The sequence below is a fragment of the Somniosus microcephalus genome, chromosome 2 (assembly GCF_052327205.1).
Source record: "Somniosus microcephalus isolate GS21.2 chromosome 2, FLI_Smic_1.0, whole genome shotgun sequence".
NCBI lineage: Eukaryota > Metazoa > Chordata > Chondrichthyes > Squaliformes > Somniosidae > Somniosus > Somniosus microcephalus.
In genome coordinates this window covers 347,188,948-347,216,129 of record NC_140988.1, presented here as the reverse complement: position 1 = coordinate 347,216,129, position 27,182 = coordinate 347,188,948, and the positions used below count along the sequence as shown (strand labels likewise).

Below are 27,182 nucleotides of genomic sequence, written 5' to 3'. Positions count from 1 at the left end.
ATCTGAGAATGCAACGGCCATCTCTCATCTGCAACACGGAGGTCCGAGACTCTCCGCATATACACTGACTGAAGCCTGCAGGGAGAGCAAAGGTAAGTACACTTTTACTAACACTTTGCACTTACCTCAGATACTCACCTCTCCACTCTTGCACCCATCACTTACCTTCACAGCACACTTTTGCACCCCGCAGACCCAGTACTTGCCTAGCTGACCTGGCGGGTTTTGGAGCCTTCGGGAAGCCGGCACTTGTGAGGGCAAAAAGGGGATAATCCTATTTTCTGCCTGTTAACTACATGTTAACAGGCAGTTAATAGGCTTTAATCTCTTCCTGCCTTCAAGGAGATGGGACCCGGTGCGGGACGGCTACCCGCCTCCTGGCAAGATGTCATGGAGGTGGGTTGGGCACCCGCCCCAAATTCTGCCATTTTCCAGGCAGTCCCGCCTCCATACCTGCCTCCCCAGGGCTGGCAAAATCATCCCTTTTGACTCAGATTCATTTTAAACTTGGCTGCAGTGGAGCAGAAAATGTGTTGACTCCAAGACTTGACTACTGTAACAGCTGGTAACAAAGTGACCAGGGAAAGGCAGAACACTGCTATTTTAAACAGGTTGATAAGTTTTTGGGGTTTCTTTTACCCCATTCTTGGGTTCTATATTTCATACCTCTCTAATTGGTGATCCCTAACTCCTTATACCCTCCAGAGTTTCTCCAAAGAATTTGAAACTTCTACTCTAAACTAAATTTTAATTTGTGTATAACTTCTTTTTATATTCTCACCAAGTATAGAGCTAGCTAATGATTTAAAGTTTTAGAGAGATTCACTTTGAAGATTCCTTATCAAAAGTTCCAGATAGAATTGAGTGATTTGAAAAGACAAGCTTATAAATCCCTCTGAAACAACAACCAGAGCTAGGCAAAATTTCGCTTTAAAAAAACTGCCAATCAGACATGTATCTGAACAAATCACCAAGCATGTTTGTATTTGAATTGAGTGGTTTGGTTCTTCCTTCAAGAGTGTAGCTGCTTTTTTTTTTAACCCCTTATGTACCGCAATAGAATTAAAGAAGCCATGCTTGATTTTTTTGTTCCACATTCTTATTAAAATTAAAGTTTTATGGGCAGAAACACAGTTGGCGATTGTAATATGAAACACATCATGTAGTACTTAAATCATTTTGTAATTCAATTTTATATTGCAGGGCTAGCGCATGCATGCATAGTACATCAATTTTGTGTCATGGAATTAACTGGTTTTACAGCATTGTTTTATTCATTTAAACTTGAGTTAACTTTAAACATTTTAGCATGGCTTTCTTACCTGGTTTCATTGTGATTTTAAGTTATTTAAAGGATTAAGTTCTGATTGTTATGAGATAATGGAAAGATGAAAAACTGTTCAGGTGTGGTTCTGAAGTGGGGTCTGAATGACTGAGTGGGCTTGATAGGAGGTGTGGTTTCATCTCGTTTCTGTGTTATTTTAACGATTTTTTTCTTTGTTTTTAAACAAATACCTTTTTACACAGAAACTCTATCTGGTGATAAGAGGCTCCTGTTTGAATTGCCATATGCTGACATGTCCCCGTGCAATGATGTACCTGCTGCTAAATCAGATCCAAATTGTAGATGCTGGAGCTATTGAAGCTGTTTATGAAGTGGAGAAAGTACTGAACGAGGTGAGTATTGATATGAAACATTCTGAACCGTTTTCTCTCGATGCTTGCAAGCAGTCTTCCCGCTAAGGTGTGCGGGCGCGCTGGCCGAGCATCGATCGGGAGATACCGCGCAATCCGTTCACCAGCTGGTGCCGCTGGAAAAGATACCGTGCGGCAAATTTGAAGGGGCCGCACACGGATAAAAATTAGAGGGAAGATTGCTTATAAGATCATTTTTTTTTCTGTAAGATATTGAAGAAATGTGATTTCAACTAAGTTATTCAAAAGTCTTTTTGGCAAATTTAAGTGGCTGCTTTCGCTCAGTGGCAGCATTCTCTCATCTGATGCACAAGGTTGTAGGTTCAAGCCCCTTTTCAGAGAGCAGAGAAACTCGACTGACACTTCAGTGCAGTATTGAAGGAGTGTTGCACTGTTGGAGGTGCCATCTTTTTGAATGAGACATTAAATTGAGGTTCCATCTGCCTGCTTATAGGTGGATATAAAAGATCCCATGGCACCATTCGAGGAAGAGCAGGGGAGTTTTCCTGGTGTCCTGGCCAACATTTATCCCTGATCCAACGCCACGGCAACATATTATCTTGTCATTTATCTTGTCATGTGATCTTGCTGTGCGCAAATTGTCTGCCACATTTGCCTGCATTATAACAATGACTGCACTTTCAAAAGTAACTTGATTGGCTGTGAAACACTTTGTGACAACCATGAGGATGTTGCGAACAGTTGTGAAAAAAATATGATGTTTGGAGATAATCAATATGCAAAGCAAAAAAGATAATGGCCCAGAAATTGGTGTCGGGAGCTTCCCGCGGGTGCAAGGCCCCGACCTACACTTACCTAGCGCGCCGACAGTTGAAGCCTGGCCCTGCGTGGATTTCCTGTCAGTGGCCCGGTTCAGCTCCCGGTGCGCTGTGCTTGCGTGATCCAGCGGCGTAGTTAGTTCGATGAGCTGGCTGGGATCACGTGAGCACTGGGCAACCAATCGGAGGTTGCAAAAGTTCATTCATGAGTTTGATAGTAAGAACTGTCAAACTCATGAAAACTCCGGGCGCCCAAAACAGTACTTAAACTTCAAATGAAAGTTAAAAAAAATCCCACTAATTAAATGAACTATTAATAACTGTAAAAAACTATTTTAAACAATTATTCAAATTTTTGAGAATTTTTTTTTTTAACAATTCGGGTCTAAAAATACACTTACCTTACTGTAAATTCTTAAAAAATAATGAACCTGTGGAAAAAAAACTCTAACTTTAATTAATAGACCACTTACCTTACGTCTGCTTTTTTCACGCGTAAAAACCGGAAGCCTTCACGCACGGGCAAAGCTTAAAAAAAGAAGGAATTTCAGCGCGCACGCGCAGACTCCTGCGCGCACACGTTCGACCTCTGAACCCCTTGGTTCAGAGGAAAGGAAATGCCGGTTTTCCGCGCATGCGCTGTGCATGCTGAAAACCGGCACTTCCATCGGGCCCACGCGTGAGTACCCTGTCCGTACTCACGCGTTGGGACCCGAATTACTGGGCCATTAAAGGCATACTCTTTTTCTCTCTCCTCACCAATTTTCCTCCCTATCCTGAAGGCTTTAATTCATTGCTGGGTACTGATACTTTGTTTAAGTATCCAATATTTATGAACCTGGGCAGTTAATTCCTGCAGATTATTTGACCACAGGGGGCATCACAGCTGAGCCCAATGCTCTTCTCACCTGAAATTTACACACGTGCACATCTAACTGGGATCTTTGAATCAGGACAAGGGTCCCTGGCCACTTTCCCCTCCCTCACCTTGGGTGCTTGATACCAATTGTAGTGCCTCTACTGACAAGCTGTGGCTCAGCAGCCCACTCTCGCCACTGAGTCAGAATGTTGTGGGTTGAAGTCCCACTCCAGAGACTTGAGCACAAAAATAAATCTAGGCTGACACTCCAGTGCAGTACTGAGGGAGCGCTGCACTGTTGGAGGTGCTGTCTTTTGGTTAAACCAAGGTCCTGTCTGCCTTCTCAGGTGTGTGTAAAAGATCCCACGGCACTATTGGAAGAAGAGTAGGGGAGTTCTTCCTGGTGTCCTGACCAACATCATTAAAACTGATTATCTGGTCAACACAGATTTCTGTTTGTGGGACCTTTCTGTGTGCAAATTGACTGCCACGTTTCCTACATTACAACAGTGACTACACTTCAAAAGTACTTCATTGGCTGTAAAGTGCTTTGGGAAGTCCTGAGGTGGTGAAAGGCGCTATAGAAATGCAAGTCTTTCTTTACTGCCATCTAGACTTGAGATTAGCTAACTCAGCACAGACCAGAGATTGAACCTGGGACCTTCTTGCTCTTGGTGTCTCAAGTACTCGGTGGATAAACTTGCTGAGCCACTGGGGGAGCAGATTAAATCACTGCAGTCTATCATATTTGTATAGTAAACTCTGCTGTTACTGTACACTGACAGCAGTCTTTGGTAAATACTGTGGCTCAGACCATCTCGGCTCAGGGAGGACACATGGCAGCAGGTGGCAGCAGAGAGAAAAAAGGATACATTTTCGATATTCATTATGGTTTGATATAATTCTGTTTTGTACAGCTGCTGGAGAAAAATTCGAAGGCCACATTAGATGAAATCCAGAAAGCACTGAACGAGCACACTCAGATTGTGCTGAACAGTCGAGTGAATTGCAAAGCTTCACAAGTAGGTGTAAAACTGATTTGTATGTCATGCAGGCACTTCGTATTGTGCCCATTACCTTTTCAGAAGACGTTCGATAAGATGTATAGTAAGGGGCTTGTTCCATTTATTCAGCTGTATGATATAAGAAAATTTAGTTTTTAAAATTTGTTTATGGGGTGTGGGCATCGCTGTCAAGGCCAGCATTTATTGCCCATCCCTAATTGCCCTCGAAGGTGGTGGTGAGCCGCCGCCTTGAACCGCTGCAGTCCGTGTGGTGAAGGTACTCCCACAGTGCTGTTAGGGAGGGAGTTCCAGGATTTTGACCCAGCGACGATAAAGGATCGGTGATATACTTCTAAGTCAGGATGGTGTGTGACTTGGAGGGTAACTTGGCGGTGGTGGTGTTCCCATGCGCCTGCTGCCCTTGTCCTTCTAGGTGGAAGAGATCGCGGGTTTGGAAGGTGCTGCCGAAGAAGCCTTGGCGAGTTGCTGCAGTGCATCTTGTAGATAGTACACACTGCAGCCACGGTATGCCGGTGGTGGAGGGAGTGAATGTTTAAGGTGGTGGATGGGGTGCCAATCAAGCGGGCTGCTTTGTCCTGGATGGTGTCGAGCTTCTTGGGTTGTTGGAGCTGCACTCATCCAGGCAAGTGGAGAGTATTCCATCACATTCCTTACTTGTGCCTTGTAGATGGTGGAACGGCTTTGGGAAGTCAGGCGGTGAGACACTCGGCACAGAATACCCAACCTCTGACCTGCTCTTGTTGCCACTGAGGTGGTGAAAGGCGCTATATAAATGCAAGTCTTTCTTTACTGCCATCTAGACTTGAGATTAGCTAACTCAGCACAGACCAGAGATTTATGTGGCTGGTCCAGTTAAGTTTCTGATCAATGGTGATCCCCCAGGATGTTGATGGTGGGGGATTCGGCGATGGTAATGCCGTTGACTGTCAAGGGGAGGTGATAGAAAAGTTGGTTGATGGATAGGAAACAAAGAGTTGCTGTTGCTCGGATTGGAGAAGGGTTGGATGGTGGTGCAGATGCGAAGTCCACTTTTGTTTCCCATATCTACGTATATTTGGATGTGGGCATAGGGAGCGCAATCCTGTAGTTTGCTGATGACAAAAAGAAATGAGAGGGTTTGTCAAACGAGGAGGACTAAAGGAATCAGGAACACATTGGCGGAATAGGCATACAGGAGGCAGATGTCAGTCTTGCCTCAGTGGTAGCACTGTTACCTCTTGAGTGAGAAGGTTGTGAGTTGAAGTCCCACTCCGGCGTCTTGAGCACATAATCTAGGCTGACACTCCAGTACAGTGCAAGGTGTCAGAGGTGCCGTCTTTCAGATGAGATGTTAAACCGTGGACCTGAGTGCCCTTAGGTGGATAAGCAAGATCTCATGGCACTATGGCAGCACGGTGGCATAGTGGTTAGCACTGTTGCCTCACAGCGCCAGGGACCCCGGTTCAAATCTGGCCTCGGGTGACTGTCTGTGTGGAGTTTGCACATTCTCCCCGTGTTTGCGTGGGTTTCCTCCGGGTGCTCCGGTTTCCTCCCACAATCCAAAGATGTGCGGGGTAGGTTGATTGGCTATGATAAAAAATTGGCCCTTCGTGTTAGGGGGGATTAAATACGTGGGGTTACGGGGATAGGGCTTGGGTGGGATGGCTGTCGGTGTAGGGACCGGGTGCTAGGGTTTGGATGATCAGCCATGATCTCGTTGAATGGCGGAGCAGGCTCGAAGGGCCGAATGGCCTACTCCTGCTCCTATCTTCTATGTTTCTATGTATTGGAAGAAGAGCAGGGGAGTTCTCCTGGTATCCGGGATAAACAGATTATCTTGTCATTTATTTCATTGCTGTTTGTGTAAACCTGCTGTGCATAAGCTGACTGCAAGGTTTCTTCCTTGCTTTTCTTCCCTTTTACTTATTCATTTATACCCCTCCTCACCTCCCCTAGTTCCTTAGCCAGTTGCTGTCAGAGCTGGTCGATAATGGGAGTTTAGGGGGTGTGCGATAATGCAATTGTTTCACTCGCTCTATAACTCTCTCTCCTTCGCTGTGGAGAAGGCACCATGACTCAGCTCAGTGCCTCTCCCCGTGCAGCCCCAGCTGAGATAACAAACTTTGCATGTGGGCTGAAATGGTGACTGGAGATTCCACCCAAAACCGTTGCGGTTGTGTCATAATCTGCTTGTGTCATTATAGCATGAGATTTGAATGGCCTCGAAGAATTGGTGGTAAGGAAGAGGATGCAAAGGCTTTTTGTATATAATTCAATGATTCAGTAATTGATTTAGTCTATATTATTTTTGCGATCCCTCGTTCTGAACTTTGTTCTGTTCCTACTTTGGAAAAATCTCGGTTTTGTTTCAATTTTTCTTCCCTTATTTTTCCTGAAGGTGCTAACTCTTAGAAACATAGAAAAATAGGAGCAGGAGTAGGCCATTCGGCCCTTCGAGCCTGCTCTGCCATTCAATATGATCATGGCTGATCCTCTATCTCAATACCATATTCCCGCTCTCTCACCATACCCCTTGATGCCTTTTGTGTCTAGAAATCTATCTATCTCCTTTTGTAAATATATTCAGTGACTTGGCCTCCACAGCCTTCTGTGGTAGAGAATTCCACAGGTTCACCACCCTCTGAGTGAAGAAATTTCTCCTCATCTCAGTCCTAAATGTCCTACCCCATATCCTCAGACTGTGATCCCTCGTTCTCGACCCCCCAGCCAGGGGAAACATCCTCCCTGCAGAATTTTATACGTTTCAATGAGATCCCCTCTCATTCTTCTAAATTCTAGTGAATACAGGCCTAGTCGACCCAATCTCTCCTCATATGACAGTCCTGCCATCCCAGGAATCAGTCTGGTGAACCTTCGCTGCACTCCCTCTATGGCAAGTATATCCTTTCTTGGGTAAGGAGACCAAAACTGCACACAGTACTCCAGGTGTGGTCTCACCAAGGCCCTGTACAACTGTAGTAAGACATCCTTGCTCCTGTACTCAAATCCTCTTGCAATGAAGGCCAACATACCATTTGCCTTCCTAACTGCTTGCTGCACCTGCATGTTTGCTTTCAGTGACTGGTGTACAAGGACACCCATGTCCCTTTGTATATCAACATTTCCCAATCTATCACCATTTAAATAATACTCTGCTTTTCTGTTTTTCCTCCCGAAGTGGATAACTTCACATTTATCCACGTTATACTGCATCTACCGTGTATTTGCCCACTCACTCAACTTGTATAAATTGCCTTGAAGCCTCTTTGCATCCTCCTCACAACTCACAATCCCACCTAATTTTGTGTCGTCAGCAAACTTGGAAATATTACATTTGGTACCCTCATCCAAATCATTGATATATATTGTGAATAGCTGGGGCCCAAGCACTGATCCCTCGGTACCCCACTAGTCACCGCCTGCCACCCCGAAAAAGACCCATTTATTCCTACTCTCTGTTTCCTGTCTGTTAACCAATTTTCAATCCATGCCAGTATATTACCCCCAATCCCATGTGCTTTAATTTTGCACACTAACCTCTTATGTGGAACTTTATCAAAGGCCTTCTGAAAATTCAAATATGCCACATCCACTGGTTCTCCCTTATCTAGTCTACCAGTTACATCCTCAAAAAAAACTCCAGTAGGTTTGTCAAACACGATTTCCCTTTCATAAATCTATGTTGACTTTGTCTAATCCCGTTGATATTTTCTAAGTGTCCTGTTATCATATCCTTTATAATAGACTCTAGCATTTTCCCTACTACTGATGTTCGGCTAACCGGTCTGTAGTTCCCTGTTTTCTCTCTCCCTCTTTTAAATAGTGGGATTACATTTGCCACCCTCCAATCTGCAGGAGCTGTTCTATAATCTATAGAATTTTGGAAGATGACAACCAATGCATTCACTATTTCCATGGCTACCTCTTTTAGTACCCTGGGATGCAGATTATCGGGCCTTGGGGATTTATCGGCTTTCAGTCCCATTAATTTCTCCAGCACACTTTTTTTTACTAATACTAATTTCCTTTAATTCCTCCTTCTCACTAGACCCTTGGTTCCCTAGCATTTCTGGGAAGTTATTTGTGTCCTCGTCCGTGAAGTCAGAACCTAAGTATTTGTTTAATTGCTCAGCCATTTCCTTGTTCCCCATTATAAATTCTCCCATTTCTGACTGTAAGCACATTTGTCTTCACTAATCTTTTTCTTTTTACATACTTGTAGAAGCTTTTACAATCCGCTTTTATGTTCCTTGCAAGTTTACTCTCATACTCTATTTTTCCCCTCTTAATCTCTTGGTCCTTTTTTGCTGAACTCTAAACTGCTCCCAATTCTCAGGCTTGCTACTTTTTCTGGCAACTTTATATGACTCCTCTTTGGATCTAATACTATCCTTAATTTCTGTGAAGTTATTTGTGTCCTCTTCCGTGAAAGGCAACCTCCTCCAGCTCCATGTCACAGCTTTCACCCGCTGCCTTTGGATTGTGTGCTTCCCCCAAACTCTAACTCCATCATCAGTTGTAAAGCTTTCAGCCATCTCTAATCTTTTTCCTAAACCTTTGCTACATCTCCCTGTCCACTATTAAATGCCTTCTCCAAACCTACCTCTTCAATCACACCTTTGGTCACCTTCCTCCTTCTCTCAATTCCTGGTCGGTGTGCATTATTCTTCCCCTCACCTTGGGATGTTTTGCCACACGAAAGCTGCTTTATAAGTGGGAGGTTTTTGTACAGTTCTGTGGATGGTCGCAGTCCTCTAGTACCTTGTCCAAGTGACTATTTCTATCTGTGAGCTTAGACTGTGGGTGTCAGCAGGCTATCTGAACATGGAGGGAATTCTGTTCTCGCCCAACATCAACAAATGGCACTTTGGAAAAAGAGAGGGGTAACATGAGGAAAATACGGAAAACTAAAGCGAGCAAACTTTTAAAAAGATACTACTGTACCTAGGTGTATTCAGTTATTTTTTTAACAGTAACATCACATTGCTGTTCTGTTTCTGTTGCAAGGTGAAAAATGTGAGTGACTGCAAGAGTAAATTACTAGGAGATTTCTGGAAAAACTACATGCAATCAAGAAAGTGCCCAAACTGCAAGTAAGTGATGCATCTTCATAACATGCAGTGAGATTACTTTGTGTGTTGGAATTAAAACATGAGCTAACTGTCAGTTAATATGTTGCATTTTTCCTCATGCCCACCAAATATCTCCCGGGACTGAAGGCGATTATCATGTTAAGAAATGGACCCTGCATTAATGTTTTATTTTTTGGCTTGTTAAGATGAACATGCAAATTTCCTCATGCTTTCTTTCTAGACCACAGTATGTTCTTGACACTAGCTATAAAAATGGCATTAAGGGTCATCAGAGATTCAGCGCAGAGCAGAGCAGGAGATAGCATAATGAGGAAGTCCACTCTTTTCAGTCCACTCATTAACATGAGGCTATCATTGAGTCATAATTTTCTGGACACGTAAGGAGTGGGGCCAAGGAAAGAAGAGGCTCGGGGAGCTACGACACAGAAGCAAGGTCATTAGGATCTGCCACTACCTCGGCCTGCATGTCAACTGCTGCCAACAGAGCTATCTCAACCTTGCAATGTGCGAAGAGGCTATTTGTCAGCGAGAAGTAAATGAATTGTGCCATCTCCTAGAAGCAGCTCTGTGATCAAAAGCGCAACATGCTGCAACTAGCAGTAAAAGTGACGATGACACTCAGCCAGAGACTTACCAAGGCCAATTATCGCCGCCCTTCTGTTGCTCCAGCTGAGGTCAAGTAATTCAGCACAAAGTAGGGAATTAAACCTTGGATCTTTTGTGTCTTTTATGGCTTAGTTACTGGGAACACATGCACAGTTTTGGCTCTGCCATTATTTGTATCTTTACTGGATTACAATCTCCCTTAATACTGCAACACGTGAATCCAATGGTTGCTATTGACTAACGAGCACAACAGTTTTTTTTTAAGGAGAATTTTAGATATAGAAATTTAACTTGAAGCAGAAAGTAGTCAGGTTTTCATTTAACAAAAAAATAGATTCCTAATTTTAGTATCCAAGTTTGTTCATGCACTGTATTGCTGAGCTGAAGTGGAAGGTTTCAAAAGAACAAATGAATGAGGAAGAACCTTGGATACATGGAGAGAGTCTTATGGAGATGTGGGGCAGGAGGGACCGTCTTAAGTGGGTGGGGAAGCCTTGGAGCTGTTGTAGGTGACGTGTCAATTTTGAAGACATGATGAGGAAAGGAGAGGGATCTTGGGAAGGGAATGCCGAAAGCACGGTGAAGGTGTAAGGAGGGATCTAGGAGCAGATGGTGGGCAGAGGAGCAGCAGAGGATTTCAGAAACTTGAAGAAAGCAGGAAGCTCAGAGACACATAGCGAGAGAGTTCATCTTGGGAGACACAGCAAGGAAGAAAGTGGATTCGAGGGAGAGAAATGGCCCTTCATACTGAGTCAACATTGTTTTGAAAATTATTAGCCGCTCTTGGCTAATGTCTGAAAAATCAACTGTTCCTAAAGTGTATCATTAAAGAAAGTATAATGTGTCATCAGAAAGATGAATTAACATCTCTAAGCTTATAATGTGACTGCGCTCTTTGGAAGAGAGAAATAGACAGAAAACTAAGGTGATTTGTACCATCTTCAAATTTATATTGAGGAGGAGAAAAAAGTGCAGATAAAGGCACTGAAGTCAGAAGCAATCTGCTGTTCTTTTCCGCTTACCCTTCAAGGATATTTCATTGGGATCAGCAGATGTACTCTTGATTGTGTTTGCTGAATGGAATGAAGTGATAAAGAAGTTCCGCATTCATCAAAAAATCTTGTTTATTTTCTTCTCTGTAGAGCTGGAAAATCAATTGTGCGAAAGGAACACAACAGCAAACTAATAGTGACGTATCCCACAGCCGCACTAAAAGCCAAAGGGAAAATAAACACTGGCGAAGCTGTGGAAGACAGTGGAGGTAAAGCTGCATTAAAACATAACCTGTGCACTGCATCCTTCCACCGATTTGTGAGAGTGGATGGGAAGCAGTGCTTCATTGGTAGCGTTAAAAAGTATCAAAGATAAAGGTCCCAGAAGGCCCACTAGACAGTCTGGGCACTGTTCAGATGTGGATTCGCACTGCGCCGGTTGTGTACTACAATCCCGCCTGGTGTGAAACTACCTGCTAGGGGGACTCTTACTGTAATGTGCTCTGCAGTCAGATCGCTGACCTGACTCCGGAGTTATATTACCACTTTCTCGTTGATGCATATCTGAGGCCATTTGCACTGACATAGTAGCTTACGTGACTGGCACTTTTTCTGTTGTGCCTTTCAGTCTTTTACTAGCCAGTTCCTTTAGTGAAAACCATTGACACTTAAATGTCTTTGTAAGTGACTCCTGCGTTTAACCCTTTTATTGCTGGATTTGGATCGTGTAACATACAGGAAACTTTCTGGTATCCGGCACGGACGGGACCGACCTGGTGCCGGTCCATCAACAATGCCGGATAACCGAACGCTATAGTAAAAGATACGGAGCTCAGAGCTCCGTATAAAGCAACAAACCCTGTTGCTTAACAGCTTCAAAACAATCGGCACAAGTTGCAAGCGTCTCTAGCTTAGCAACAGCTTCAGCTACACGCTTGCACAGCCACAAATGGAGTAAAAAAAGTAACTAAAAGTAAAAAAAAGTTATCCGAACCGACTCCTGAATTTTGCCGGTGGATAGAGTGTTCCGGTTATTTAGTGGCCGGTTAATCAAAAGTTTCCTGTAATTTAATTTCCGCCGCCATAAAGGGATTTAAACATGAAGGAGAGAAGCCATTGCTGAAGATACTCTGGCTTAGATCGAATAGGCAACAGTGGTCATTATGTCATTGCTGTTTGTGGGACCTTGCTGTGCACTTATTGGCTGCCAGGTTTGCCTACAGTAATTACACTTCAAAAGTATTTCATAGACTGTGAAGTGTTTTGTAACACCCTGAGAACATGAAAAGTGCGATATAAATGCAAGTTCTTTCTTACTGTTTTTCTTGGGGTTTTTTTTTCTGTCATGCACTTGAGAGCAAACATTTATTCTTTTTGTACCTTTTTTGAAAAGGTCTTGACGACTCACTATTTGGAAAACGAGGATTTCTTACTCCCTCTACTGCCAAAGACCACGTGCTGGAACTGTGGGAAAATGATGGTAAGTGGTTTATGAGTGCATTTCAGGGCGAACTAAACCCTATTATAAGGCTCGGAGTGAGCGTGAGATGGAGAGAAAATTGTGCTATACATAAAGGATATTTATAGAGAGAAATAAAAACAAAAAATTGCTGGAGGTGGGTATTTCTGATTGAAGAGTAAAGCTGCCTTTCTCTCTTCGGATGCTGACATACCTGCTATGTATTTTCCGTACTTATTTCAGATGTCCAGCATTCACAGCCTTCTCTTTGTGTGTAAAGGTTATAGTGATTCAGTGCTAAGGATAGAGGTAAGGCCTGCAATCCATAGCCGAACTCCCCATTTTACAGACACCTAGGCCACATGTCCAGGTGCGGCCTGGGCGAGACCATATTCACATATATATGCAGTACCAGAGGTCCAGTCCCTCTTTCACTATCTTAAGGGCCTGCACTTCATTTTTTGGTTACATTTTGGCCCCCACATTCCTCACCTTCGGTCACAGAGAGGCGAACTCCTGGTGGGTCTGCTCCTGGGCCTGGCTAAAACTGGCATCTGCAGGTCACAAGATGGGTTGCTCCGACTGCTTGCAACTATTCTGAAGCCTTGTGCATGCCTGAGTGACCCTGGAAAGAGGTCCCACGGTGTCCACTTGAAGCCTTGCGTGACCAGTGGGCACCGCAAGCTTATTGGCTGCATCGTCGACCACGAGCATCGTATTTTAATTTAACCCACACACACTTTTAGTTTTGATAGACCACTCGTATTAGTGGTGCCATCCTCTTGGAGAAGACTTGTAGTTTGTTTCAAGTGCGGTGGCATTGCCCTGGCCCAGTGTCACTCCATTGGCCTATTTGAAATAGGGTGTGGCAGAACTCCTGACTCTACCTCACTGGAGGGATGAGCAGGACAGTGCGAGAAGCATCCAGAATTGATGAAGAGGCAGGGAGGTGGAAACTTGGGAGGAGCTAGGGAAGAGTGGAAGAAGTGGGGAGAGGGACATTGAATCATGGAAACTTACAGCACAGAAGGAGGCCATTCGGCCCGTTGTGCCTGGTGCTGGCTCTTGGAGCAGTCGTGATCAGTCCCACATGCCCGCCTTTTGTCCGTAACCCTCTATAAGTTGCTCATCCTCCAGTACCTGTCCAAGTCCCTTTTAAAATTATTTATGAAATCAGCTTCCACCACCTTTTCAGGTACAGCATTTCAGATCCCGACATCTCTCCGAGTGGAAAAAATTCTCCTCATCTCCCCTCTAGATGTTTTGCCAATTGATTTTAAATCTATGACCTGTGGTTATTGACCCACTCGCCAGAGGGAATAGTTTTTCTCTTAACTACTCTATCAAAACCTCTCATCATCTTGAAAACCTCGATTAGGTCTCCTCTTAACTTTCTCCGTTCCAAGGAGAACAGTCCTAACTTTCCCAACTTCTCCTCGTAACTGAAGTCCCTCATCCCTGGTAACATCCTGGTAAACTTCCTCTGCAACCTTTCTAAGGCCTTTACATCTTTCCTGAAGTGTGGCGCCCAGAACTGTCCACAATACTCCAGCTGAGACCTGACATTACACCAGGAGAGCCGAAGCCCAGCATTGTTGTCATTTTCTGCTGACAGGTTAGACATTTATGTAAGTTGCTTTGGCTTTCAGCAAAAAAGATTTTGGGGAAGAAATTCCCCCAGAGGGCCATTTGGGGGTGCTACATGAAAAATGTTTGGAAAGTTAGTGCCAGGCGCTAACCTTTTCAAACATTTGTTAAATTCCCTCTTTTTGCTCCAAGAGGGAAGTAGAGCACTAAATCGAGAGGTGGGGAATGTCCTGATCCGGGGAGATTCGGGTTGCCGCCTTGCGGGGGCTCTTCCCTGCAGGTTTCATTGTCGATTTCTGGGCCACCGTGGAGCAGAGTGCTGGGCTGAGCGATTGCGGCGCGGACGCCGCCACCGGTGAACGAAAATACATTTTTATTTTAAATCGGCAAGTTTTCTTTGGGCCGGTCACCCACCGCGCCTTTAAGTTGCGCCCCGCTAGCGACCGGCTTCCGTGTTGGCGACCCCTCCAGCAGTCGGTAACATTGCCCGGCGCTGCTGCGGGGCGCAAGTGCGAATTTTGCTCCCGGGGGGCTGTGCCTGGAGATGATGTCATGATCTTCGGGCGCAGAAGGTCGGAGCGATACCCAGCAGTGCCGCCACTAGCCTCTCGCGGGAGGCGCTGTTATTACCTCGGAGGGGAGGGGGGGGGAGGAAAAGCCATTTGCGCCCAATTGGCGCCGCCCACCGGAGGCACAAATGAGGGGAATTTCGCTCCCTTTGTCTGGTACTGCTTGCTATTGATTAAAGAAAAATGTTCCTGAATAGTCCTCAGATGGGGAATTTTATTTTTTGCACTTGAAGGCCAGTAATATCCATGTTGAGGAGTTGAACGCTTTGCACTCATTGTAACATGGAGAGCACCCAAGTCAGGTGTGGCACAAGTTAGGCTCCCTCTGCACTGCCCTTGCAATGTGTCTTACTGCAGTAGTGAAATTCACCACCTTCCCAACCAACCAGCCTCGTGGCCTGAGTGAAATTTCCAGTTGTGCCAAATTAGTGTCTTGTGCTATGCACATGCACCAGGAACTGGATTGGGATGTCCAAGTTCAGCTCACGTAGGGCCCTTGGAGCAAGCGTAGATAGGAGACATTTATATCATCAGTCTGGGCTGGATTCAAACCTGCATCTCGGCAGTCGGAAGATAATGCACTAACCCACAGTGCTGCCCAGTCCAGTAAATTGAAATGTGGCTGTAGGAATTCAAAAGCAATTTTACTGAAAAACCTTTGGTAGTTTGATGCACATGGAAAGAAAGCTTGTGGAAGTAATAGTACATGCAAAATAAGCACCCACATTCTTCATGTAAAACCAATCCATCATTTCCCTTAGGCTTCTTCCTGAAATATCTATTTCCCGGCTTGGGAATACATGGAAGTACAAAGGCCAGCTGGAGTCTAGACATGTTTTTCCTCGATCTTGTTGCCGTACCTCCTTCCAGGTAAGACGACTTCAAAGGGACAATTTGCCGTGCAAAAAGTATTTTAAAGTGGTAACTTAATTTAACAGCACTTTCACTAAAAAAAAACATATTACAGGTAGACTACCCTTTATCCGGACTTCAGAAAACCGAAACCCTCTAAAAACTGAAGGTTTTTTCGTTCAGCGTAAGTCGTGCGTACAACTTACGCTGAACGAAAAAAACCTTCGGTTTCTGGAGGGTTCCGGTTTCGGAAGTTCGGATAAAGGGTAAGTCGTGCGCACGACCCCCCGCGGACCCCGACCCCCGCCGACCCCGACCCCCACCGACTTACGCTGAGCGTCAGCGTAAGTCGTGCGCATGACCCCCCGCCGACCCCCCCCCCCCGCGGACCCCGCCGGCCCCGACAACCGCCGACCCCCCCCCCCCCCCGCCGACCCCCCCCCCGCCGGCCCCGACAACCGCCGACCCCCCCCCCCGCCGACCGACCCCGCCGGCCCCGACAACCGCGGACCCCCGCCGACCCCCCCCCGCGGACCCCGCCGGCCCCGACAACCGCGGACCCCCGCCGACCCACCTTCCGAAATCCGAAATTCTCCGAAAACCGAAACTCGGCTGGTCCCGAGGTTTTCGGATAAAGGATAGTCTACCTGTAGTTGCAGGTCCACAGTCCACGGAGTTGTTTGTAACTCTTAAGAGTAATTCTTATAGTGGCGGGAAGAGGAACGTTTATTGTGCTATTGGTATAAAATGCCACAAAAAGATGTTCAGCGGGTGTCTGTGCAGCATTATTCCTTTTTGTCTTGAATTCGGCAGGTTTCGTCCAATTAATCGGCTTGGAGACCAGATGTTCACCAATGGCCAAACTGTTAATCTACAAGCAGTGATGAAAGATGTCCAAGTGATACATAAGCTTCTGGCTTTAATGGCACAGGAACAGATCAAGACCGTGCAGCCCATTCAGACTGAGGAGATAGAGACACCGGTAAGAATGAAGACTTGATTATATTTTAAGTTTGTTTAAATGAATGAAAGCTAGGCATTGATAACCAAGTCCATTTTAAGTACAGCTTTAGTTAGCTGTGCAACTCTGCTCTGTGCACTGGTAGGACAGCACCCACTGCAGTGACTTGTGTATAACAGGACTTGTGGCCCAACGGGTCAAATCCACCCCATGAGATCCTTTTGTTGGTAGCTGAAACTAACTGTTGTTGACAAACCCACGACCTCTACAGCTAGAAGGACATGGGGCAGTAGGCGCATGGGAACACCACCACCTGCAATTTCCCCTCCGAGTCACACACCATCCTGACTTGGAAATATATCGCCATTCCTTCAGCGTCACTGGGTCAAAATCCTGGAACTAACAGCACTGTGGGAGCACCTTCGCCACAAGGACTGCGGTGGTTCAAGAATGCGGCTCACCACCAGCATCTCGAGGGTAATTAGGGATGGGCAATAAATGCCAGCCTGGCCATCAATGCCCACAAAGAATAAATTTTTAAAAACATTGGTATTGCTGGATGTTTAACAGGTCACCCCTTTTTTTCTTTTAAAGCTGTCAAGTATCAAGTCTGATACTGAATTGAAATGGCAGATCTCAGTGTAAAGATTGTGTGTTGCTGTACTTTTACTCCTGTTTGTTTCTACCTATTTTTGCCCATCACACTCCTACTTCCTCTCTCATGGTGAAACAAAATCACACGCACATTATATTGTAATGAAATGAAAAGCATTACCTAGGAGGGAACATTTTCTATGTGTGCTGTGTAACTAATTATTAAAAAAATGGTTTAATTACACTGAGGAAATCTTCCTCTTGTGCATTAATCTCCTTTCAGACAGTTACGATTAAAAGGTTGTCCCAGCTATCTGTCTATCCATATCCTTACGTGGGTGTAGATAGCTGATCTCAGCTGGGGCAGACAGCAAACTACAGTTGACCTCAGTGCCCCTTGCAAGGAAAGGGAAAATCGGTCAGTATTCTTGCTCTTGATCTGCATTCACTGATCGCTGATGGCAGTGTGTATGCCTGGACATCAGGCGAGGTCAAAGTCTGAACAGCTGCTGAAACTCATTGTTCAGGCTCACATGAAGAATGGCCATTTGGGGAGGGTAGGAGAGGGAGGGAGGGGGAGGGTAGGAGGGGGAGAAGGAGGGTAGGAGAGGGAGGGAGGGGGAGGGTAGGAGGGGGAGAAGGAGGGGGAGGGTAGGAGGGGAGGGTAGGAGAGGGAGGGGGAGGGTAGGAGAAGGAGGGGGAGGGTAGGGGGGGAGGGTGGGAGGGAGAGGGAGGGAGAGGGTAGGGGAGGGAGAGGGAGGGAGAGGGTAGGAGAGGGAGGGAGAGGGTAGGAGAGGGGGGGAGCGGGTAGGAGAGGGGGAGGGTAGGAGAGGGGGAGGGAGAGGGTAGGAGAGGGTAGGAGAGGGAGGGTAGGAGAGGGAGGGAGAGGGTAGGAGAGGGAGGGGGAGGGTAGGAGAACGAGGGGGAGGGAGAGGGTAGGCGAGCGAGGGAGAGGGTAGGTGAGCAAGGGCGAGCGAGGGAGAGGGTAGGAGAGCGAGGGAGAGGGTAGGAGAGCGAGGGAGAGGGTAGGAGAGCGAAGGAGAGGGTAGGAGAACGAGGGGGAGGGAGAGGGTAGGGGAGGGAGAGAGTAGGAGAGCGAGGGAGAGGGTAGGAGAACGAGGGAAAGGGTAGGAGAACGAGGGAGAGGGTAGGAGAGCGAGGGAGAGGGTAGGTGAGCGAGGGAGAGGGTAGGAGATTGTGGGAGGGAGTGGGTAGGCGAGCGAGGGGGAGGGAGAGGGTAGGCGAGCGAGGGAGAAGGTAGGTGAGCAACGGAGAGGGTAGGTGAGCGAGGGAGAAGATAGGAGAACGAGGGAGAGGGTAGGTGAGCGAGGGGGAGGGAGAGGGTAGGTGAGCGAGAGGGTAGGGGAGGGAGGGGGAGGGAGAGGGTAGGTGAGCGAGGGGGAGGGAGGGAGAGGGGAGGGAGTGGGAGGGTAGGAGAGCGAGGGGGAGGGAGAAGGTAGGTGAGCGAGAGGGAGGGAGAGGGTAGGTGAGCGAGGGGGAGGGAGAGGGTAGGTGAGCGAGGGAGAGGGTAGGCGAGCGAGTAGGGGGTAGGTGAGCGAGGGGGAGGGAGAGGGTAGGTGAGCGAGGGAGAGGGTAGGCGAGCGAGGGAGAGGGTAGGAGGGCGAGGGAGAGGGTAGGAGAGCGAAGGAGAGGGTAGGAGAATGAGGGGGAGGGAGAGGGTAGGTGAGGGAGGGAGAGGGTAGGTGAGCGAGGGGGAGGGAGAGGGTAGGTGAGCGAGGGAGAGGGTAGGAGAACGAGGGGGAGGGAGTGGGTAGGAGAATGAGGGGGAGGGAGAGGGTAGGGGAGGGAGAGAGTAGGAGAGCGAGGGAGAGGGTAGGAGAACGAGGGGGAGGGAGAGGGTAGGAGAGCGAGGGAGAGGGTAGGTGAGCGAGGGAGAGGGTAGGAGATTGTGGGAGGGAGTGGGTAGGCGGGGGAGGGAGAGGGTAGGCGAGCGAGGGAGAAGGTAGGTGAGCAAGGGAGAGGGTAGGTGAGCGAGGGAGAAGGTAGGAGAACGAGGGAGCGGGTAGGTGAGCGAGGGAGAGGGTAGGTGAGCGAGGGGGAGGGAGAGGGTAGGTGAGCGAGGGGGAGGGAGAGGGTAGGAGAGCGAGGGGGAGGGAGAAGGTAGGTGAGCGAGAGGGAGGGAGAGGGTAGGAGAGTGAGGGAGAGGGTAGGAGAGTGAGGGAGAGGGTAGGAGAACGAGGGAGAGGGTAGGAGAACGAGGGAGAGGGTAGGTGAGCGAGGGAGAGGGTAGGTGAGCGAGGGAGAGGGTAGGTGAGCGAGGGGGAGGGAGAGGGTAGGGGAGGGTAGGAGAGCGAGGGAGAGGGTAGGTGAGCGAGGGAGAGGGAGAGGGTAGGAGGGAGAGGGTAGGCGAGCGAGGGAGAGGGTAGGCGAGCGAGGGAGAGGGTAGAACGAGGGCAAGGGAGAGGGTAGGAGAGCGAGGGAGAGGGTAGGAGGGAGAGGGTAGGCGAGCGAGAGAGAGGGGTAGGGTAGGGGAGCGAGGGAGAGGGTAGGCGAGCGAGGGAGGGGGTAGGAGATTGTGGGAGGGAGAGGGTAGGCGAGCGAGGGGATGGGTAGGTGAGCGAGGGGGAGGGAGAGGGTAGGCGAGCGAGGGGGAGGGGGAGGGTAGGCGAGCGAGGGGGAGGGTAGGTGAGCGAGGGGTAGGGTAGGAGAGCGAGGGGGAGGGAGAGGGTAGGGGAGCGAGGGAAAGGGTAGGCGAGCGAGCGAGAGAGGCTTAAAAATCAGTTCTACGGGAAACTTCAAACTGGCTGTGAATGAACTGAAAGAGAAAGCAAATAGAAATCCCAATTAGCATTTGGCTCAAAATTTTCAAATCAGTAATTGAACCAATTGCACTCTATGGCAGTGAGGTGTGGGGACCGCTAACACATCAAGAATTTGCAAAATGGGACAAACACCCAATTGAGATCCTACATGCAGAATTCTGTAAAAGTACCCTCCGGACTCAAAGGAAAACAGTAAACAATGCATGCAGGGCAGAACTAGGCCAATATCCATTAATAATCACTATCCAAAAAAGAGCCACCAAATTTTGGAAACACCTAGAAATGAGCAGCCCCTAATGCTATCACTACGACGCCCTGAAATGCCAAGAGATGACCATAAAGAAGAATACCCTCAGTCAACTAGTCCTGGGACTCAGTGAAGTAACTACTAACACTACTAACAATAACCAGCCCCAGGACAGTGACAGCGTAACACAAAGAATTCGACCCAACACAATCGTCGCTAAGCAAAAGGAAAAATATCTGACGTATTGGGCAGAAACAACAAAAACCCAAAGCAAACTCAATTGCTACTTGGCCCTAAACAGACAATACAACATAGCTGATTACCTGACCATGGTAAAGGACAGCAAACTGAGAAAAATCTTGACAATGTACAGACTTAGTGAACATAGCCTGGCGATCGAAAAAGGTAGACACAGGCAGACCCGGCTACCAAGAGAGGACAGGATATGCTCTCACTGCAGTCAGGGAATGGTGGAGACAGAGATGCACTTCCTCACAGCTTGTAGAAAATATCAGGGCATAAGGGAGAATTTCTACCCAAAATTTACAAAAATATGCCCGGAATTCAGAAATTTGAATGACGACCAAAAACTCCCATACCTACTAGGGGAAGAGAGAAATTGCGTAACACTAGCGGCACACTATGTTACAGCTTGCCATAAACAGAGGGACAACCACTAAATATAAGAAAAGAGTATATATATAAATTATATATGAAAGTATATTTATACACTCAGGGATATATCTGTTTATACACTGTATGGATAGATCTGTATTTTTGTGAACAAACATGAATGTTTTCCGATGCTTTGGCAACATAAGATGTAACTTGTCATGCCAATAAAGCGATTTGAATTGAATTGAATTGAATTGAGGGTAGGCGAGCGAGGGGATGGGTAGGTGAGTGAGGGGGAGGGAGAGGGTAGGCGAGAGAGGGGGAGGGAGAGGGTAGGCGAGCGAGGGGAAGGGAGAGGCTAGGCGAGCGAGGGGGAGGGAGAGGCTAGGCGAGCGAGGGGGAGGGAGAGGCTAGGCGAGCGAGGGGGAGGGAGAGGGTAGGCGAGCGAGGGGGAGGGAGAGGGTAGGCGAGCGAGGGGGAGGGAGAGGCGAGGGGGAGGGAGAGGCGAGGGGAAGGGAGAGGCTAGGCGAGCGAGGGGGAGGGAGAGGGTAGGCGAGCGAGGGGGGAGGGAGAGGGTAGGCGAGCGAGGGGGGAGGGAGGGTAGGTGAGCGAGGGGGAGGGAGAGGGTAGGAAAGTGAGGGGAAGGGAGAGGGTAGGTGAGCGAGGGGGAGGGTAGGAGAGCGAGGGGGAGGGAGAGGGTAGGAGAGCGAGGGAGAGGGGTAGGAGAGAGGGAGATGATACAAGAGAGAGAGACAGGGTACAAAGAGACAGACGAAAAGACAGGATCACATGTGCACAGTAGAGACAGACTTCACTATAAACACTGTGTTACTGAACTTTCAGGCAGAAAACACGCCGGCCAGCATGGACCTCGCCTTCTTAGCGAGTATTCCCGGGCAGACGTTGACAGACAAACTCTACAGCGCCTGGATACACCTTCAAAGCCACATCAATATTGTTTTTGACAGCGATATGGACAAGCTAATTACTGACAAGTTTCCCGGTATTCGCCAGGTATGCTAGAGGTTTAAGCGATGGTTGCATTCTACCTTGTTCTAGTTTACTCCTTTAGTTAGAACATTACTTGCTTGTACCAAATATGCTGTTAGATTTTATTAATGTATAATTACAGAAACTTCCCCAACAGGTGTGTTGCATCAGGCTGCAGTAGTTTGTTCATTTTGGTGACTGTAGCCATCAAAAGCTGAACTCGTTTCACTAATTAAAGTTTTTAAAACATTACCATTGCAGCAAAAAGAAACATAAATAACTTATCAAGAAATTGGCTAAAATAAATGGGTCGACAGATTCAGACAAAAGCCATGTTGGTAATGGCTGATACTTTTTAAATAAAGAAGGACATCAAGGCAAAGGATTATGACTAACATTCCTTCTTTGTGCTGCCTAATTCTCTTCCTTTTTCTTGTGAAATAGTTAAGATGCCAAGCGATAATTTTTCCACAAAGGACTTTTTGATGATGAATCAGCGCTGTGTGTTTCCTGTCTGTTTTAAAGTTAGTCCTCGTATGAATCTCATTTTGAATAATAAACTGAATGCCATCGTGTTTAAGTCACTTAAGCGGAGATGGATCCACCCAGTCTGTGCTGTGTTAGCGGATCTCTGCTGGGGCAGAAACAAATGGGGAGCTGCAGTTAGCCCTAGTAGCCCTGGGCAACGAAAGGGAGAAGCAGTCAATGTTCTTGCTTCTTGCTTCTCATTCATGGTCCCTGCTGGCAGTGTGCGTGCTTGGACATTATGTGATGACAGGATCTGGTCGGCTGTGTTATTGCGCACAGTTTGAACAGCATTGTCCAAGCTCACGGTGTGAAGAATGCCGATTAGGTCAAGTACCAGAGGCACCAGAACCGTATCCAGCAACGGGTAAACAGCTTCATTAGAGGTGGTAGTGAGATTAACGGCAAAATAAAACCAAATTCACAGATTTGCAGTTTAATTTTATTGTAGAATCATAGAAATTTACAGCACAGAAGGAGGCCATTTGGCCCATCGTGTCCGTGCCGGCCAATAAAGAGCTATCCAGCCTAATCCCACTTTCCAGCTCTTGGTCCGTAGCCTTGCAGGTTAGAGCACTTCAAGTGCACATCGAAGTACTTTTTAAATGCGATGAGGGTTTCTGCCTCTACCACCCTTTCAGGCAGTGAGTTCCAGACCCCCCATCAGCCTCTGGGAGGTGAAAAAAGTTCTCCTCAACTCTCCTCTAATCCTACCAATTACTGTACTTTAAATCTATGCCCGTCATAGTTGAAGAGTGGAGTGGGGGAGTTTCGTATTTCAAGATCCTTGTGTCGGTGAATAAATGTGAAGTGAGATTTTCTGTCTCTAAAGATTGCATCTTTCTTAAATTCAGATCCTGGAAAAGAAGGACGGTCTCTTCCGCAAGCACATGATGGGAAAACGTGTGGATTATGCAGCCCGTTCAGTCATCTGCCCGGACATGTACATCAATACCAATGAGATTGGTATCCCAATGGTAAAATCTTTATTTAGATATATCCTAGTAAATAAGCAAGGGTAGACAATCTTAAAGTGCTACAAGTTTGTAGTGGTGAGTGAAGAGGTGTTGGGGAGAAGGAAGAATTAGGATTTTCCAGTATTTACAAGACCACTCTTTTCCAGTTTCCATGAAAAAACAGACAGAAGTGTGGAATATGGATATCAAAACACTGGAAAAAATATTATTTGTTAAAAATAAATCTTGATTCATTCAATCACTGTAAACCATTAACTCGGAATATCACCGTGAGACTAAATTGAAATGCCACTAGAGGGAGCTCTACTATCCTGCAGCACATTGAAACTCTAGTGGCAGAAATATATACTGATCGTATTCAGGAATAGAGACAAATTTGAGGAGGGTTATTTTGGCTAAAGGGCGAAAGCAGATGCTAAATGGGTGCTGTGCTCACCTCCTGATTCCCCAAAGCCTCTCCACCATCTACAAGGCGCGTCAGGAGTGTGATGGAATACTCTCCACTTGCCTGGATGGATGCAGCTGTAACAGCACTCGGGAGGTTCAATACCATCCGCAACAAAGCAGTCCGCTTGGCCGGCACTGGTGTAACCTCCACTCCCTCCACCTCCGGCGCAACTTGGCTGCAGTGCATCCTAGTTACAGGATGCACTGCAGCAACTTGCCAAGGCTTCTTCGGCAGCACCTCCTTAACACGTGACCACCACCTAGAAGGACAGGGGCAGCAAGTGCATGGGAACACCACCCCCTCAAAGTTACACGCCAATCTGACCTGGACATGTATCACCGTTCCTTCATTGCTGCTGGATCAAAATCCATGAACTCCTTACTTAACGACATTGTGGGAATACCTTCATCATACGGATTGCAGCGGTGCAAGTAGAAGGGCCCCACAAGCACCTTCTCGAGGGCAGCTAGGGATGGACAATAAATGCCGGCCTTGCCAGCGATGCAGATATCCTGAAGAATTATTTTTTTTAAATGTCAAAATTTTCAGGTATTTTATTGGTAACCCGCTTGAAGAAGTTAAAGAGGTTTCCACTTCTAAATGTTAATTAATGTTCAGCTACTGGGCCTGTACATGCCTGGGACTAAACAAGTCCCTGTAACACAGCTGAGTACCTGAAAGCTTATGTTAAACTGAAGCCTTGTCTGCCTGCACAGTTGGATGTAAAAGATATCCTGGCCAACATTCATCCCTGAACAAATACTACCAAAAGAGATTAACTGGTCCTTCATCTCTCTGCTGTTTGGGGGACCTTGCTGTGTGCAAATTGCCTGCCATATTTGCCTATCAAACAACAGTGACTACACTTCAAAAGTAATTGTTTGGCTTTTAGTTCAATTAGAGGTATTTTATGTACCTTTTATGTATCTTATGCACCCCACCCACCCGCCCCTTCAACCACCGTCTGCCCCACCTGTGACAGAGACTGTAGGTCTCGCATTGGACTCATCAGTCACCTGAGAACTCATTTTTAATGTGGAAGCAAGTCATCCTCGGCTCCGAGGGACTGCCTAAGGAGAAGAGAGATTTTATGTAGAACTTTGTCAAAAGTGCTGTTGGAGTCTAAATAAACGACATCCTGGATGGGATGCATGAATAAAGTGCATCTACTTGATTGGTAACCCGCTTAAAGAAGTTGAAGAGGTTTCCACTTCTAAATATTAATTAATGTTCGGCTACTGGGCCAGTAGCTGCCTGGGACTAAACAAGTCCCTGTAACACAGCTGAGCACCTGAAAGCTTTGAAGATGCCAAATCCTGAAGCAGTTTAGTCTGAAGTACCGACCCCACTGCATATCGTGGGTGCGTTCGTGCTAACTTGATTTGGCTGCTTTACACGGTGGACGGTAAAACCAACTGAATGAAGCTGCCTGAAGTCTCCACTTTCCGACTGCCTTCCGTCGTTGTTAACACTGCAAACAGTTGACTGAAGTTGCCTGAAGACTCCCATCAGCTGTTCGCAGTGTTACCAACTATGGGAGACGGCCGGAAAGCCAAGACTTCCGGCAGCTTCAGTCAGCTTTTAAATTGGTACGTTCTGAACTGCATGAAGTAGCCGGCACATTTAATTTGTTTTAACCAGCATCTTTGTAATTGACGGCTATGGTGATGACAAATAGTTAGAACCATTTGTCCGATATAGGTAAAAGGCTAAAAACAGTGGAGGTCCAAAGAGACTTGGGGGTCCAGGTACACAGATCATTAAAATGTCATGAACAGGTACAGAAAATAATCAGAAAGGCTAATGGAATGCTGACCTTTATGTCTAGAGGACTAGAATACAAGGGGGTAGAAGTTATGCTGCAGCTATACAAAGCCCTGGTTAGACCACACCTGGAGTACTGTGAGCAGTTCTGGGCACCACACCTTAGGAAGGATATATTGGCCTTGGAGGGAGTGCAGCGTAGGTTTACCAGAATGATACCTGGGCTTCAAGGGTTAAGTTACGAGGAGAGATTACACAAATTAGGGTTGTATTCCCTAGAATTTAGAAGGTTAATGGGTGATCTGATCGAAGTTTTCAGGATATTAAGGGGAACAGATCGGTTAGATAGAGAGAAACTATTTCCGCTGGTTGGGGATTCTAGGACTAGGGGGCATAGTCTAAAAATTAGAGCTAGGAGTGTAATTAGGAAACACTTCTACACGCAAAGGGTGGTAGAAGTTTGGAACTCTCTTCCGCAAACAGCAATTGATGCTAGATCAATTGTTAATTTTAAATCGGAGATTGATAGCTTTCTGTTAACTGAAGATATTAAGTGATATGGGCCAAAGCTGGGTATATGGAGTTAGATCGCAGATCAGCCATGATCTTATTGAATGGCAGAGCAAACTTGAGGGGCTGAATGGCCTCCTCCTGTTCCTATATAGGCTGCTGCCTGTGATAAGGGTGGGCGGTGAAAGTGGTGGGAACTTGTGTATATATTTCTTTCAGCCACCATGAAAAGTATACATGTATCTTAGTTAATTTTTTTTTCTTAAAAGGTTTTTGCTACAAAGCTGACCTATCCTCAGCCGGTGACACCGTGGAACGTGCAGGAGCTGAGGCAAGCTGTGCTAAATGGGCCAAATGCACATCCGGGGGCTTCTATGGTGATCAATGAAGATGGGTCTCGCACTATTCTGAATGCAGCCAATCCAACCCAGAGAGAGGCCATCGCCAAACAACTGCTGACACCTAGTACTGGCGAGCAGAACATGGGGATGAAAATTGTAAGTGGAGGCCATTTGAAATTAAAGCAGGATCGCTGGAGAAATGTTTGGATCATTCCTTTTGCACAAAATGACAACTGCATGCAAAAAAAGTTAGTGTTTGGGCTGAGACACTCAGTTGTATCAAAACTATTATTATAGCGTTTCAGAAAGAAGGCCAACCGCCACCTTCAAAAGGGCAACTAGAGATGGGCAATAAATGCCATCCTTGCCAGCGACGCCCACATTGTGAGAATGAAGTTAAAAAAAATTGTAGTAAATCTTAAGATAATAGATAAAATAACTTGCGGTTGTTGCTGAATGACAAGTCCAATACTGTTGTGAAATCACTAATGCTTACATTCTTCAGTAATTTCTCAACACGGTTCTGAAGAAGAGCGTGTTTGTAGCACAGAAGAAATGAGCAATGTCAATAAATTAGAGCCAAGAAAGGGTGAGAAAGAAAGAGAGAACCTGGAGAAAGAGCACTTGGTACCTGGTTTCCTGAAAGTGTGTCGGGGAGGGTGAGGCCTCAATCCCCGCCCCCCCCCCCCCACCCCACCCCCGGCCTTACTTCTGGTATTACATTGCTACTGGATCTCACTTGGTGCTGCTCAGCAGTCATTTGGAATCTGGAAAGGTTTGGACAGATCACCTATCAGATGATAAGCTTTCTCTTCCATCCTGTCCAGGCGTTTTTGGGGTGTTAGAACCTCTCCAGTCATGGTAGAGTATTCAAATCTAACCTTTTATATAGAGCTGCAGATAAGAGGTATTTGGTGTGAAAGAGGAAACTG

At 46.7% G+C, this 27,182-nt stretch overlaps 1 protein-coding gene across 1 annotated transcript in view; it reads left to right on the top strand.

Annotated features, from left to right (window-relative positions):
- polr1a (RNA polymerase I subunit A) overlaps positions 1–27,182 on the top strand; it is a 184,159-nt gene that overhangs the window by 15,209 nt on the left and 141,768 nt on the right. The window contains exons 3-12 of the mRNA XM_085975489.1: positions 1,528–1,677; positions 4,251–4,355; positions 9,345–9,430; positions 11,179–11,297; positions 12,422–12,508; positions 15,405–15,513; positions 16,309–16,477; positions 21,539–21,709; positions 23,065–23,187; positions 26,179–26,406. Of these exons, the coding sequence (XP_085831615.1) occupies positions 1,528–1,677; positions 4,251–4,355; positions 9,345–9,430; positions 11,179–11,297; positions 12,422–12,508; positions 15,405–15,513; positions 16,309–16,477; positions 21,539–21,709; positions 23,065–23,187; positions 26,179–26,406 (1,347 nt within the window). The remainder of the gene's footprint in view (positions 1–1,527; positions 1,678–4,250; positions 4,356–9,344; positions 9,431–11,178; positions 11,298–12,421; positions 12,509–15,404; positions 15,514–16,308; positions 16,478–21,538; positions 21,710–23,064; positions 23,188–26,178; positions 26,407–27,182) is intronic.